Source organism: Poromitra crassiceps, assembly GCF_964638095.1.
Source record: "Poromitra crassiceps genome assembly, chromosome: 25".
Classification (NCBI taxonomy): Eukaryota; Metazoa; Chordata; class Actinopteri; order Beryciformes; family Melamphaidae; genus Poromitra; species Poromitra crassiceps.
Genome location: NC_139649.1, coordinates 1024624 through 1041088, shown reverse-complemented (window position 1 = coordinate 1041088; position 16465 = coordinate 1024624). Strand labels below are relative to the sequence as shown.

Sequence of the window (16465 nt, the reverse complement as noted above, 5' to 3'; positions counted from 1 at the left end):
GATAAACAGACATACAGGGCTAACTGTGCTTGCTGCTGAGATAAACAGACATACAGGCTAACTGTGCTTGCTGCTGAGATAAACAGGCATACAGGGCTAACTGTGCTTGCTGCTGAGATAAACAGGCATACAGGGCTAACTGTGCTTGCTGCTGAGATAAACAGACATACAGGCTAACTGTGCTTGCTGCTGAGATAAACAGGCATACAGGGCTAACTGTGCTTGCTGCTGAGATAAACAGACATATAGGGCTAACTGTGCTTGCTGCTGAGATAAACAGGCGTACAGGGCTAACTGTGCTTGCTGCTGAGATAAACAGACATACAGGGCTAACTGCGCTTGCTGCTGAGATAAACAGACATACAGGGCTAACTGTGCTTGCTGCTGAGATAAACAGGCATTCAGGGCTATAACTGTGCTTGCTGCTGAGATAAACAGGCATACAGGGCTAACTGTGCTTGCTGCTGAGATAAACAGGCATACAGGGCTAACTGTGCTTGCTGCTGAGATAAACAGGCATATAGGGCTAACTGTGCTTGCTGCTGAGATAAACAGGCATACAGGGCTAACTGTGCTTGCTGCTGAGATAAACAGGCATACAGGGCTAACTGTGCTTGCTGCTGAGATAAACAGGCGTACAGGGCTAACTGTGCTTGCTGCTGAGATAAACAGGCATACAGGGCTAACTGTGCTTGCTGCTGAGATAAACAGACATACAGGGCTAACTGTGCTTGCTGCTGAGATAAACAGACATACAGGGCTAACTGTGCTTGCTGCTGAGATAAACAGACATACAGGGCTAACTGTGCTTGCTGCTGAGATAAACAGGCATACAGGGCTAACTGTGCTTGCTGCTGAGATAAACAGACATACAGGGCTATAACTGTGCTTGCTGCTGAGATAAACAGGCATACAGGGCTAACTGCGCTTGCTGCTGAGATAAACAGACATACAGGGCTATAACTGTGCTTGCTGCTGAGATAAACAGACATACAGGGCTAACTGTGCTTGCTGCTGAGATAAACAGACATACAGGGCTATAACTGTGCTTGCTGCTGAGATAAACAGGCGTACAGGCTAACTGTGCTTGCTGCTGAGATAAACAGACATACAGGGCTAACTGTGCTTGCTGCTGAGATAAACAGGCGTACAGGCTAACTGCGCTTGCTGCTGAGATAAACAGACATACAGGGCTAACTGTGCTTGCTGCTGAGATAAACAGGCATACAGGGCTAACTGTGCTTGCTGCTGAGATAAACAGACATACAGGGCTAACTGTGCTTGCTGCTGAGATAAACAGGCGTACAGGGCTAACTGCGCTTGCTGCTGAGATAAACAGGCATACAGGGCTAACTGTGCTTGCTGCTGAGATAAACAGACATACAGGGCTAACTGTGCTTGCTGCTGAGATAAACAGGCATTCAGGGCTATAACTGTGCTTGCTGCTGAGATAAACAGACATACAGGGCTAACTGTGCTTGCTGCTGAGATAAACAGGCATACAGGGCTAACTGTGCTTGCTGCTGAGATAAACAGGCGTACAGGGCTAACTGCGCTTGCTGCTGAGATAAACAGACATACAGGGCTAACTGTGCTTGCTGCTGAGATAAACAGACATACAGGGCTAACTGTGCTTGCTGCTGAGATAAACAGGCATACAGGGCTAACTGCGCTTGCTGCTGAGATAAACAGACATATAGGGCTAACTGTGCTTGCTGCTGAGATAAACAGGCATACAGGGCTAACTGTGCTTGCTGCTGAGATAAACAGGCATACAGGGCTAACTGTGCTTGCTGCTGAGATAAACAGACATACAGGGCTAACTGCGCTTGCTGCTGAGATAAACAGGCATACAGGGCTAACTGTGCTTGCTGCTGAGATAAACAGGCATACAGGGCTAACTGTGCTTGCTGCTGAGATAAACAGACATACAGGGCTAACTGCGCTTGCTGCTGAGATAAACAGGCATACAGGGCTAACTGTGCTTGCTGCTGAGATAAACAGGCGTACAGGGCTAACTGTGCTTGCTGCTGAGATAAACAGGCATACAGGGCTAACTGTGCTTGCTGCTGAGATAAACAGGCGTACAGGGCTAACTGTGCTTGCTGCTGAGATAAACAGACATACAGGGCTAACTGTGCTTGCTGCTGAGATAAACAGACATACAGGGCTAACTGTGCTTGCTGCTGAGATAAACAGACATACAGGGCTAACTGTGCTTGCTGCTGAGATAAACAGACATACAGGGCTAACTGTGCTTGCTGCTGAGATAAACAGACATACAGGGCTAGGCATTGAGTGGGTGTTGCTGTGTCTGTGCTTCTTATATTTGTTGGTGCTCTGGAAAACTAGGCTGTCCCAGGGACGCTTGCTTTGCTGGAGGTGATGCTTATTGTATGATGTGGTGTGGTGTCATGCTTTCAAAAGAAATTGTTCAGAGGTAAATTATGATATCTACTGTGTACTAGAAACACTGTTGTAATTTGGTATTGGAGTATTGATACTTTTGTATTTTCTGAGCAAATGCCACTTGAACTGCAACTGTTCAGAGTGATTACACATTCTAGTTCGCACTTAAAAACAGTCCTATCTCCTCCTGGTCCTTTTGTGAAAGATGATTTGGCACTCAGAACAATTTTCATTCCAGTGGCACATTTGCCAATTTCTGAAAATCCATTACTGTACCACTGTGACATTTTGTCTGTGTTTTTCCAAGATTCTAATTGTCACATCAAGAGACACTCTGTTTCAACATAAGCAATAATTATTTTCCCTCAAGCAATTCTAGAAATGATGTCAATTTTCTAACCAAGGGTGTGATTACTATTTTAATGGACTGATCATAACTATGTATTAGGAATAGAATAGAATAGAATATAATAGAATAGAATAGAATAGAATAGAATAGAATCTATTTTATATCAATTTGTATATCAATCACCAAGTTTTATATTGAAAACTCAGACCCAAAAATGATTGATACACTCACTGAAATCATTTCTCCAAGGCATGTGGGAGACGGTTGCCAACTTTGGTTGATGATGGACAGTATTTACCATGTTTTTCAAAGCACTGTAATCATGGTAACATGGTAATCACGGTACCACGGTTTTAATGATAATGAAAATTTGAAACGGTACGGTTATCGTAAGGAATTTTATCACGGTTATCGTTACATCCCTAACATAGATACATACTGTACATACATACCCACACACACACACACACACACACCCACACACACACACACACACACACACACACACACACACACACACACACGCACATACATTATATAATTTTTTCTTTTTTCTTTTTCTTTTTTTTTACAAGAGGGATGAGAAGCATCAACATCAGTGTATAATTGAATCTGGTGTCCTTGATGCTTCAGATTCATCTGTGTATGTAAATGCCAGCTCGCAGCTATAACAGGAACAGCATCCTTTAGTTGAAAAAAGTCCCTGTCTGTCTATACATCCCTGCTGTGCTTTAGTTGAAAAAAGTCCCTGCCTGTCTATACGTCCCTGCTGTGCTTTAGTTGAAAAAGTCCCTGCCTGTACTGTACATCCCTGCTGTGTTTTAGTAAAAAAAAAGTCCCTGCCTGTACTGTACATCCCTGCTGTGTTTTAGTTAAAAAAAAGTCCCTGCCTGTACTGTACATCCCTGCTGTGCTTTAGTTAAAAAAAAGTCCCTGCCTGTACTGTACATCCCTGCTGTGCTTTAGTTGAAAAAAGTCCCTGCCTGTACTGTACATCCCTGCTGTGCTTTAGTTGAAAAAGTCCCTGCCTGTCTATACGTCCCTGCTGTGCTTTAGTTGAAAAAGTCCCTGCCTGTACTGTACATCCCTGCTGTGCTTTAGTTGAAAAAAGTCCCTGCCTGTACTGTACATCCCTGCTGTGCTTTAGTTGAAAAAGTCCCTGTCTGTCTATACATCCCTGCTGTGCTTTAGTTGAAAAAGTCCCTGCCTGTCTATACATCCCTGCTGTGCTTTAGTTGAAAAAGTCCCTGCCTGTCTATACATCCCTGCTGTGCTTTAGTTGAAAAAGTCCCTGCCTGTCTATACATCCCTGCTGTGCTTTAGTTGAAAAAGTCCCTGCCTGTACTGTACATCCCTGCTGTGCTTTAGTTAAAAAAAGTCCCTGCCTGTACTGTACATCCCTGCTGTGCTTTAGTTGAAAAAGTCCCTGCCTGTCTATACATCCCTGCTGTGCTTTAGTTGAAAAAGTCCCTGCCTGTACTGTACATCCCTGCTGTGCTTTAGTTAAAAAAAGTCCCTGCCTGTACTGTACATCCCTGCTGTGCTTTAGTTGAAAAAGTCCCTGCCTGTCTATACATCCCTGCTGTGCTTTAGTTGAAAAAAGTCCCTGCCTGTACTGTACATCCCTGCTGTGCTTTAGTTGAAAAAAGTCCCTGCCTGTACTGTACATCCCTGCTGTGCTTTAGTTGAAAAAGTCCCTGCCTGTCTATACGTCCCTGCTGTGCTTTAGTTAAAAAAAGTCCCTGCCTGTACTGTACGCCCCTGCTGTGCTTTAGTTGAAAAAGTCCCTGCCTGTCTATACATCCCTGCTGTGCTTTAGTTGAAAAAAGTCCCTGCCTGTACTGTACATCCCTGCTGTGCTTTAGTTGAAAAAAGTCCCTGCCTGTCTATACATCCCTGCTGTGCTTTAGTTGAAAAAGTCCCTGCCTGTACTGTACATCCCTGCTGTGCTTTAGTTGAAAAAAGTCCCTGCCTGTCTATACATCCCTGCTGTGCTTTAGTTGAAAAAGTCCCTGCCTGTACTGTACATCCCTGCTGTGCTTTAGTTGAAAAAGTCCCTGCCTGTACTGTACATCCCTGCTGTGCTTTAGTTGAAAAAGTCCCTGCCTGTACTGTACATCCCTGCTGTGCTTTAGTTGAAAAAGTCCCTGCCTGTACTGTACGCCCCTGCTGTGCTTTAGTTGAAAAAGTCCCTGCCTGTCTATACATCCCTGCTGTGCTTTAGTTGAAAAAAGTCCCTGCCTGTACTGTACATCCCTGCTGTGCTTTAGTTGAAAAAAGTCCCTGCCTGTACTGTACATCCCTGCTGTGCTTTAGTTGAAAAAGTCCCTGCCTGTCTATACGTCCCTGCTGTGCTTTAGTTAAAAAAAGTCCCTGCCTGTACTGTACATCCCTGCTGTGCTTTAGTTGAAAAAGTCCCTGCCTGTCTATACATCCCTGCTGTGCTTTAGTTGAAAAAGTCCCTGCCTGTACTGTACATCCCTGCTGTGCTTTAGTTGAAAAAGTCCCTGCCTGTACTGTACATCCCTGCTGTGCTTTAGTTGAAAAAGTCCCTGCCTGTACTGTACATCCCTGCTGTGCTTTAGTTGAAAAAGTCCCTGCCTGTACTGTACATCCCTGCTGTGCTTTAGTTAAAAAAAGTCCCTGCCTGTACTGTACATCCCTGCTGTGCTTTAGTTGAAAAAGTCCCTGCCTGTACTGTACATCCCTGCTGTGCTTTAGTTGAAAAAGTCCCTGCCTGTACTGTACATCCCTGCTGTGCTTTAGTTAAAAAAAGTCCCTGCCTGTACTGTACATCCCTGCTGTGCTTTAGTTGAAAAAGTCCCTGCCTGTACTGTACATCCCTGCTGTGCTTTAGTTGAAAAAGTCCCTGCCTGTACTGTACATCCCTGCTGTGCTTTAGTTGAAAAAGTCCCTGCCTGTCTATACATCCCTGCTGTGCTTTAGTTGAAAAAGTCCCTGCCTGTACTGTACATCCCTGCTGTGCTTTAGTTGAAAAAGTCCCTGCCTGTACTGTACATCCCTGCTGTGCTTTAGTTGAAAAAGTCCCTGCCTGTACTGTACATCCCTGCTGTGCTTTAGTTAAAAAAAGTCCCTGCCTGTACTGTACATCCCTGCTGTGCTTTAGTTGAAAAAGTCCCTGCCTGTACTGTACATCCCTGCTGTGCTTTAGTTGAAAAAGTCCCTGCCTGTACTGTACATCCCTGCTGTGCTTTAGTTGAAAAAGTCCCTGCCTGTCTATACATCCCTGCTGTGCTTTAGTTGAAAAAGTCCCTGCCTGTACTGTACATCCCTGCTGTGCTTTAGTTGAAAAAGTCCCTGCCTGTACTGTACATCCCTGCTGTGCTTTAGTTGAAAAAAGTCCCTGCCTGTACTGTACATCCCTGCTGTGCTTTAGTTGAAAAAGTCCCTGCCTGTACTGTACATCCCTGCTGTGCTTTAGTTGAAAAAGTCCCTGCCTGTCTATACATCCCTGCTGTGCTTTAGTTGAAAAAGTCCCTGCCTGTACTGTACATCCCTGCTGTGCTTTAGTTGAAAAAGTCCCTGCCTGTACTGTACATCCCTGCTGTGCTTTAGTTGAAAAAAGTCCCTGCCTGTACTGTACATCCCTGCTGTGCTTTAGACTGTATGAATGGAACACGATTAGCATCTCTCCTATCAGTGAGTCCTTCAGCGTGCCTCTCTCCAATCCATTCTCCCACCACATCAAAGTCACTACAGACACTCCCCATGTGATTTTGAATTACTTTCAGCCCCGAAAGAATGAAAGTTAGAAGGTATTACTTGCTGAACAATTGAAAAATAAAGATTCAAAAAGGTTTGATAAATTCGACTAACAAATGTGTTTCTGATAAATCTGTAGAGAGGGAGAAATGGGGGGGGGGAGACACAGCCAGCAGAGCTGTCTCAACCTGTGCCTGTGTAAAAGTGTTGCTGTCAGTGAAACAGTGCAGCAATATTCTAATGCTGACTACACGGGTCTCGAGCAGAGAGATTGAATTATGGATTTAATGAAGTTGACATGCTTCACCTGGACGAAATGTCATCAGCATTCATCAGAGAAGCAATTATTCACTCCAAGGGCAGCCCAACCCCCAGTGTAGTTGAAATGGTAGACCTCATTCTCTGCAATATCAATAAGCTGTTATGTTTTTCTGTGCTTCTGATGGTTTTCCAGATCACGGGCGAGAAGCGGCCATCTTCAGAGATGATGAAGCCCAAGCCCAAACCCCAGAAGAAGAAGAAGAAGAAGGACCCCAACGAGCCGACGAAGCCCGTGTCGGCCTACGCCCTGTTCTTCAGAGACACCCAGGCGGCCATCAAGGGACAGAACCCCAACGCCACCTTCGGGGACGTATCCAAGATAGTGGCCTCCATGTGGGACGGCCTGGGAGAGGAGCAGAAACAGGTACAGATGAAGATTGAAAAGCGCACTGCACATTTACAGTATTTGGTTCTCAACTGATACTTATAAATCCTAAATGCCTGTGCTCAGCTATAGGCAATCTCATGCACAGTCACAGCCTATATGAAACCAGGAATGTCTCATATACTGTATAAATGCACAAACAAGATTTACACATCAGGACTTGGAATTAAACAACGGTGATCAGAGTGGATTTCCAGTGGATTTTCCATCATCTGAAACTGCAAGTTTATTTCTATTTACACACTATTGTATACTTAAAGGAACACTCCGCCCATTTTCAACCAGCTTTGTATCATTAGAACATCAGTAGTATATCAGAAAAATGTAAACGGTTTTGAAGTCTGTCATTTAATTTGACAGTTATTGAGTGTTAAAGTGTGGACCAGTGACATCACTGGTCCACACTAAGTCAAATTAATAACTCATTAACTCAAATCAACTCTCAATAACTGTCAAACTATTCATCATTCATCTAGTTTGACAGTTATTGAGAGTTGATTTGAGTTAATGAGTTATTAATTTGAGTTAGTGTGGACCAGTGATGTCACTGGTCCACACTTTAAGACTCAATAACTGTCAAATTAAATGACAGACTTCAAAACCGTTTACAGTTTTCTGATATACTACTGATGTTCTAATGATACAAAGCTGGTTGAAAATGGGCGGAGTGTTCCTTTAAGCAATAGAGAGGCAAAGTGACCGCCTACTTCCTGCTTCAGCACTGTACCAGAGATTTTTTATCCGCCATTTATTTTCCCATAGACATTTCGTAAAATGCTTATAAAAATAGTTTTACTTCGTCAGAGTGAAATGTTATGCGGTCTCTCCTGTTTCTAAATATATCAACCGTTTGGTTTGAACAAGTAAAACTATTTTTAAGGAAGTGACATTCCACTTTGCCTCTCTATAGCTCACGACAGGCCGTGGTATATGCTTATTATACCACACCTAAGGGTCGTGCTTCGCCCGACGCCGTAGCGGGAGGTGTTAGGTTAACGTTAGGCTAGGTGGCTTTTTTTCTGGAGATAACGAGTCCGGTAGGCACCGCTCGATCCACTCGTCCATAGATAAGCCACCCTGGAGGTCGGTAGGCAGCTAGCGAACGTGGTTATCGCCGTTAGCTACATGTGTAAATAAATGCAAGCTTTTCTTCTTCCATACAATGCACATTAATAAGTAACATATTCTTATTGGAAATAATGTACGTGGAATTGTTTAGCATTTCTTCAAATAAAAAAATCTAAATTTATTTCTAAATGAGACATTCCTGATTTCATACACTACAGAACCAACCGGCAGAGATGCGTCATCATCCCAACGTAAATCATGCGTACGCTGAAAGATGTCAGCATTTTCTTCCCCATTAGCTGTTGACAAATTGGCCCGAGTGTCTTCATCAGTCAACGTAATCTTACTACACCTTGACCTATGCAGATCGCATCAACCGTCACTGCAGTCAGTCTCGAGGATCCATCCCCATGCAGTGTACATTTTCATTTTTTGCGCTCCACCCCGAACAGACAAAGTCAATGCGTTTCTACAGTAGGTGTTTGTGTGGCGAACAAATGATAGTGTGAAATGAATGGAAAACGAGACAGTCTGATGATCCCGGGCAGACTCATATTTTTAGAATAACCAGTCGCGGGGGCACACACAGGCAACCTATTGGGTGTCAAATAAAAGCACCTGTCTCCATGACAAAGTGCAGGCCATTCCGCTCACCCTCAGCCCAGCATCCAGCATGGTCTGTTTTCCTCTCCGCACCAAACCCCACTTTATAACGCTGGACTTTGGAGGCCGTCTGTCCCTTTTATTTGCAGTTAATTTTTGCCCGCCTTCACCGGGGCTCTTCACCATGAATCTTCATTTCGCCCGCTGACACCCTTGAATGTGAATTCCTCATTTCCTGTCCTTTTATTTATATCTGTTGCCTGGTGATTTGATCATGCTGCGAATACAAGATTAGCAATTGCCTCGTCCTTGCTGCTGCTTCTGCCTCAAGGACATCTGGCTCCTGAAATGTTATTGTTTGTGCTTCTTAACCCCTCGTGTCCTGGCTCCTTTTTCACCTTTAGGTTTGCTGTACTGTAGCTGCAGCGAGCGGGCTGTGGCTGTGCGTTGTTGATGTCACCCCCCTCCCTCCCTCCCTCCCTCCCTCCCTCCCTCCCTCCCTCCCTCCCTCCCTCCCTCCCTCTCTACCCTCCCTCCCCCCTCTCTCTCTCTCCCCTAAATGCACAGTTTGTCCTTCACAGTATAGGCCTTTTTCACAGCAGCCATTTTGTGTCTAAAAGGCAGGAAGTAACACGGGGTGCACCAAAACGTTAATTAGGGTTTGCAACTTCCAGTCCATTTAGGTACTGGAGTGCTGGGGCCTTAATTAGTGAGTTGATTGCACCTGTGTTTACCCTGCCTTTTAGACACAAAATGGCGGGTGTGAAAAAGGCCCATTACCTGAGGAAGAGAGACTGACCAACAAAAAGGGCAATTCCATCGTTAAAAATCCTCTATTTAATGTGTCACTCCACGGCTAATTTTTTTTCATTCACTTGTGCATCGGTGTGTTTAATCAAACACAAGGCACATAATTAACTAGAGGTAATGATGTCATTATGGAATGAAATATAGGAACACTGTCTGGGCAATAACACTGTTATTACTCTAATTATGCTCAATGACTAGCGCGCTGTCACTGATTCTAACACAACAACAAATGAACAAAACTGGATTACCATGTAGGAGAACTATTCAGGTGTTCCATGTTAATACTCATTAAAGTTGAAAAACATTATCATTTCTGTCCCTGGTTTCCACCATGACAGTGATTATTCACAGCATAACAACAACACATACTATCGTACTGCCTATATACCACAACTGCTCACCTGTCTGAAATGCACGCATGTCCGATTCCTGATGTCTCGTGCCTTAGACCGGTGGTTCTCAAAGTGGGGTCCGGGGACCCCCAGGGGTCCTTGAGGGACTTCTAGGGGCCCAGGTCCTCAGCAAGAAGGGGAAGGGGAATAATACATTTTCACTATAATACCATCCATAAGTAACACAATTGTTTTTCATGGGTTTCATACACATACTCTAATAAAACATCTAAACGCAAAAAAACGTATCGGATGGGGGACCCCCTGGGACAAAATCAAATGGGGGGTCCGTGTGGTGTAATTTGTGTCAGTTTAGGGGGTCCTTGACATGAAAAAGTTTGAGAACCACCGCCTTAGACATTTTCAATATCCAGCTAGCCGATCTCTATCTCTGCCTGCTCTTGAGCTGTTGATGAATGCTGGTTCTTCCAGCAGCAGCGGCTGTCAGGTCGGCTCTGTGGGACTGATGAGGTGTTCTCCTGTAACGTCCCAGTCAGACCTCCTGGAGCCGTGCAGGGCCACTACAATGTAAACACAGCCCTGCCCCTACCCTACGCACAGCTTTGTTTTAACTAGAACGTGCTGGAACCCTGTTTCCAATTACCTATAGTACCTCTGCAACACACGTCCAGCACAATCCACATGAAAGCACTCAGGCAGCGTGTTTCATTACTGTATTTTATCGCCCAAACGATCAGGCGTTTCGCCGTTCTGATTTTTTTTTTTGCGTTCTCTTTGGGAGTCTTTTGTCGGCTTCAGTTCACTTGCCCCCCCCCACTTTGGTTGCGTTGCCGTATGTTGTCCTTGAGATTGTTTAGAACAAAGTCTTTTTTTAATTCATTGTTTATGTTCCTATTTTCTTTGTGTTTATTAAGATGTTTTGTAGCTAGCTTGTACACTATACAGCATTTTTTTTTAATTCCCGAAGGCCTTTGCTGCTTTGTGGTTGGAAGATCAATGCGTTCGTTGGGCTGTGTTATTCCTCAAGGTGACTACATGTAAACGCCGGCCCAGAAACACAAAAGAACATTTTTCTTGTTTTTGTTATTTAAGATTAAGATCAATTTACAGCTGTGGGGAGGAACAGTGGTGATGATGATGGTGGTGGGTAGGTGGGAGGAGAGACCTTAGCTTTATTTCATTGAGTCTGCTATGTTGGAGCTGTGTATCAGAGTCTGCTGTGTTGGAGCTGTGTATCAGAGTCTGCCGTGTTGGAGCTGTGTGCTTTCACACCAAACCTCTTGTCGAGGCTAACTTTTCAGTAGCCATCTGATTCTCAGTCGTTTTATCGTCCTCTTTGTCTACAGAAGTCTCCTTTTTGCGTGCTCATCTCTCTTTCTCTTAATTTTTTGCAGTGTTAGGCAGTAACTTAGTTACAGTAACTTAGTTACTGTAATTTGATTACATTCCCAAGTCATTAGAAATGTAAGGGATTACAATTTCCAAAAAGTAATTATATTACAGTTACTAATCCAAGTAACTTCAAGTTACTGCGTTGCTTTGGGCGAAAACAAAGTGTTGAGATAGGGTTTGGCTATGCAAGACTTCTGCGTTGCCAGAACGCCATTCGTTTTTTGTCCTATAGTATAGGCAAATATATCAAAAGTCTGCAGTTTGGCTGATTGTTGGCTCCTCCTGTAAGGTTAATTATTGTTCCAATAAAGTGGATTCAGTTCTAAAAGGAGCTGATTTAACAGGTTGTATGTCATTTTAGGGAAGGGGTGTAGCTAAGCTAAAGTAATATAGTAAATAATATAACGATTGATACCAAATAATAAGTAAAGTACTTTTATTACTTTTTAAAGGAGTAATCATTAATAGTAACTAATTACACTTAATAAGTAACTTGCCCAACACTGTTTGTATCTGTCCTCTTGACATCGCCTCCTCGCTCTCTCCGACCAATCCAGCTCTCTCTCCATCCCTACCTCTCCTCTCTCCCTGCCCTCCTCTCCTCTCTCCCTCCCCTCCTCCCCTCCCATCCTCTCCTCTCTCCCTCCCCTCCTCCCCTCCCATCCTCTCCTCTCTCCCTCCCCTCCTCTCCTGTGCTCTCCCCCTCCTCTCCTCTCTCCCTCCCCTCCTCCCCTCTCCTCCTGTCCTCTCCAAACCCTCCTCTGCTCCCCTCTCTTCCCCTCAACCCTCCTCCCCTCCCATCCTCTCCTCTCTCCCTCCCCTCCTCTCCTGTGCTCTCTCCCTTCCTCTCCTCTCTCCATCCCCTCCTCTCCTGTGCTCTCCCCCTCCTCTCCTCTCTCTCTCCCTCCCCTCCTCCCCTCTCCTCTCCTCCTGTCCTCTCCAAACCCTCCTCTGCTCCCCTCTCTTCCCCTCAACCCTCCTCCCCTCCCATCCTCTCCTCTCTCCCTCCCCTCCTCTCCTGTGCTCTCCCCCTCCTCTCCTCTCTCCCTCCCCTCCTCTCCTGTGCTCTCCCCCTCCTCTCCTCTCTCCCTCCCCTCCTCCCCTCTCCTCCTGTCCTCTCCAAACCCTCCTCTGCTCCCCTCTCTTCCCCTCAACCCTCCTCCCCTCTCCTCTCCTCCTCACCGGCCGGTCGGTCGGTCGGTGGGTCGGTCGGGGGGCTAATCACTCCCTTCAGTGTCAGCGGGGTGCAGCAGAGTTATTGTCTCCTGTAATTAACTGCTTATCACACAAGAACATTTCATTAAGGTACAATTAGGGGCTAATTCAGGCGGGGCACCTCTGTGTCAGGATCACCACGGAGGCATATGCTCTCCCCCGCGCAGCTTTGTTATTCTTAATTCATAGCGACCTGCAGCCTCTGACGGCTTCAATTGCTAATGAATCCACTCACTTTGGAATAATTAGACATCCTTAGGCATGGTAATTTATTTAAAAGTATCCGTCGTCGTCGTCGCGCGAATCATTAGCCGTGTTAAATTAATTTGAAATTAAAGCTGCTGGGAGTACTTTGGGGTTCATTAAAGAGGCAGCCGCGGCTCTATCAATATTTAAGGGGTGAGGGCTAAGGTCACAACTTTGTCTTTAGCAGGAACAGGGTATCGTTTGTGTTTTGTTATCCATTCATTTCTTAATGGGGATTATATCAGTTTTCATTGTGAAAATGCATGGCTTTTTATTATTACTATCTTGCATTCTGGTTTTTGGGAATTCCTCGTGTTATCCATTCTGCCTCCAGAAATATCAGGATTGCCATTGTGGAAGGGGGAATAACAAAATATTGTAAATAGAGATGATTGAGAGGATAAACATCAGCTGTTTGGGCAAGAGATTGCCATCCATCCTCATTCCAGTTAGTTTGTTTGTTTGTTTGTCTTTGTGTGTGTATTTGAGTCTAGTGTTTACTTACGTCTGTTTATTGACTGTATGTGTTCACTCCGCGCCTGCCCAGCCTACAGTACAGTATGTGCATTTGGCAAACGCACGAATGCTTAATGGTTATTCTAGCCCACCTCTTTGAAAGAAGTGACCCGGGGTCCATGGAGCCACAGACAGTCTCCCCATAGAGGATCAGTAATTACTGCGTTCACACACACAGTCTCCTTCATATTCAAACACTCCAGAGAGACGATCTGACACCCGAGTCGTCCTTATCGATTTAAAGGCTGCACTCTTTGCGACTTGTTTTCCCGGCATCAAAAAGGGAAAGGGAGCCGTGAAGAGCGCGTGACTGACACACGGTGACATGAAGTTGAATCCCCCGTCTGAACGCATCGTTTGAGGCTCGTTCACGAGGCTGCAGATTGCCTCTTTGCTAATGCTGTTTTGAATTCTGTCTTTTTCCCTCTCGTCTGAATGCTTTGATGGGACATCAGAGCTCTGATTAAGAGACGAGCAACAACCTTAATGGAGCAGACTGAAAAGCAGTAAGATGACAAACAGCTCCTCACTCCTCCTTTAGCTTCGTATCATTTCCAAATAATATGGCCCCCGTCTTTACAAACGCATTATTTTGAAGAAAACGAACGCAGTGGCATCATGCTAATGGTCATTATCCACCTTATTTTTGAATGCACCACTGTAAAAAATAATTGTGGGTACAAGGTCCGGTTTAACGCGACTCATTGTTGCAGCTTGCCATTTCCTTTGTTATACTCGGCTGCAGACCCGAATTATAAACCAGAAACTGGAGGACGTTATAAAAGTTATAAATATAGTCACGTTATAAACAACTAACCAACGCTGGGGATGGAAAGAGTGTTACTCGAAATGGTTAAAAGTTAAATCAATTTGGTCATTCAGTGGCGTTTTACTGCCATGTAAAGAAACTATTACGCTAGCCGCTAGCATTAGCCACAGTAGCCGACTACCCACAATGCATCACGTTATCCCAGCACCCGAACGACACGGCTGTAGAGCAGAATGGCTCTGCTGTAAAATCCTCATAGACGTTTTTTTTGTCAAGTTAAAATCATAGACTGTAAAACAGTCTATTACACCGGAAGCGGAAGAAGCACCCATCAGGCATCATGGCAGCTAGAAATAAGGTGGATAGGGTTTGGATGATATGCTTATAGATTCGATACTACCACAATACTTGGGTGCCGATATCATGTATTGCGGTTCTTAAGTATTGCCATTCTACAAGTATTGCGATTCGATATTACAGTTTATTGCGATTTTTGTTTGCTCTTTTAGACCATGGGAAAAAGTTTAATCGTAAACACTTCTTTATATGAATCATACACACTCGAAAACAGACACAAACAAGCCAAGGTTTGCTCTCAAAATGTAACTACGTTATTTGGTCATCCTAAAACTGTTGTTTGTCATATTGCGTGGGTTCTTCAACATCTAAACTTGCGTTAGGAAAAATTATAATAATGATATTTTTCTTTTCTTTGATGGAAAATCAATTTGGAGAGAAAAAAATCAATTAAAAAAAATCAGCAAATAATCTTGGTATTTAAGTGAATCTTTTTCCCCCCGCCCCCTCATGGTCAAGTCCCCTTATATTGATATCTGTCCATCGTATGCATTTACTAATATGTCTTCTTCCCTTCAGAGTGCACTGCTGGGTCACGCAGCCACAACATGACTCCCCCCAATCTCCTCCACATCGGTCAGTCTGGGTCCGGAGGGTCATTTTAGCCTCTGGCGTCACCTTCTAATCAATCGTTGTTGTTGTTGTTGTTGTTGTTGTTGTGTTTGCTCCTGCAGGGCTACAAGAGGAAAACAGAGGCTGCTAAGAAGGAGTACCTCAAAGCGCTGGCCGCCTACAGAGCCAGTCTGGTTTCCAAGGTAACCAGGGGGTCATGTCTTTGATATACATGGGTCAGCGGCCATATAAGGGATGATAAATTAGACAGAGAATTCCTCTCGCTCTTATCCCAAGGAAAGGGGCCGCTGGCTGCACTGACAGTGGGTGTGTGTGTGTGTGTGCGCGCGTGTATGTGCGCGTGTGATTGGGAGTGTGTGTGCGTGTATGTGCGCGTGTGATTGGGAGTGTGTGTATGTGCGTGCGCCCTGCGTGCGTGTGTGTGTCTTTGTGTGTGTGTCTGTGTGTGTGCTCCGAGGAGAACAGCAAAAATTAGGCCTCAAACACACCTGATTTGCAACCTGGGGAGAAATGGAAAGTAAGTGTGTGTGTGCGTGCGTGTGTGTGTGTGTGCGTGTGCATGTGTGTGCGTGTTCGGTGCCCATATAACAGCAGAAGTGGACATTACCTACCATTTGTGGTCCCTGGTGTTTCTGTCCACCCTGATGGGCCACTAATGTGTTGGCTGAGGTTTGCTCACACCTCCAGCGTTTACACATCTCTCTCCACACGTCACACAATCGTACTCACAGATGTAGAGTTGCAGCAGTGCCATCATTGGTCAGATGTAGGGTTGCTACAGTGCCATCATTGGTCAGATGTAGGGTTGCTGCAGTGCCATCATTGGTCAGATGTAGGGCTGCTGCAGTGCCATCATTGGTCAGATGTAGAGTTGCAGCAGTGCCATCATTGGTCAGATGTAGGGTTGCTGCAGTGCCATCATTGGTCAGATGTAGGGTTGCTACAGTGCCATCATTGGTCAGATGTAGGGTTGCTGCAGTGCCATCATTGGTCAGATGTAGGGTTGCAGCAGTGCCATCATTGGTCAGATGTAGGGTTGCAGCAGTGCCATCATTGGTCAGATGTAGAGTTGCAGCAGTGCCATCATTGGTCAGATGTAGGGTTGCTGCAGTGCCATCATTGGTCAGATGTAGGGTTGCTACAGTGCCATCATTGGTCAGATGTAGAGTTGCTACAGTGCCATCATTGGTCAGATGTAGGGTTGCAGCAGTGCCATCATTGGTCAGATGTAGGGCTGCAGCAGTGCCATCATTGGTCAGATGTAGGAGTGCAGCAGTGCCATCATTGGTCAGATGTAGGGTTGCTGCAGTGCCATCATTGGTCAGATGTAGGGCTGCAGCAGAGCCATCATTGGTCAGATGTAGGGCTGCAGCAGT

The 16465-nt window shown here is 45.1% G+C and overlaps 1 protein-coding gene across 1 annotated transcript in view; it reads left to right on the top strand.

Moving 5' to 3' along the window:
* The window catches only part of LOC310798297 (TOX high mobility group box family member 2-like), a 68189-nt gene that overhangs the window by 37260 nt on the left and 14464 nt on the right, over positions 1-16465 (top strand). Inside the window, exons 4-5 of the mRNA XM_083660803.1 lie at positions 6936-7166; positions 15191-15271. Coding sequence (XP_083516929.1) covers positions 6936-7166; positions 15191-15271 — 312 coding nt within the window. The remainder of the gene's footprint in view (positions 1-6935; positions 7167-15190; positions 15272-16465) is intronic.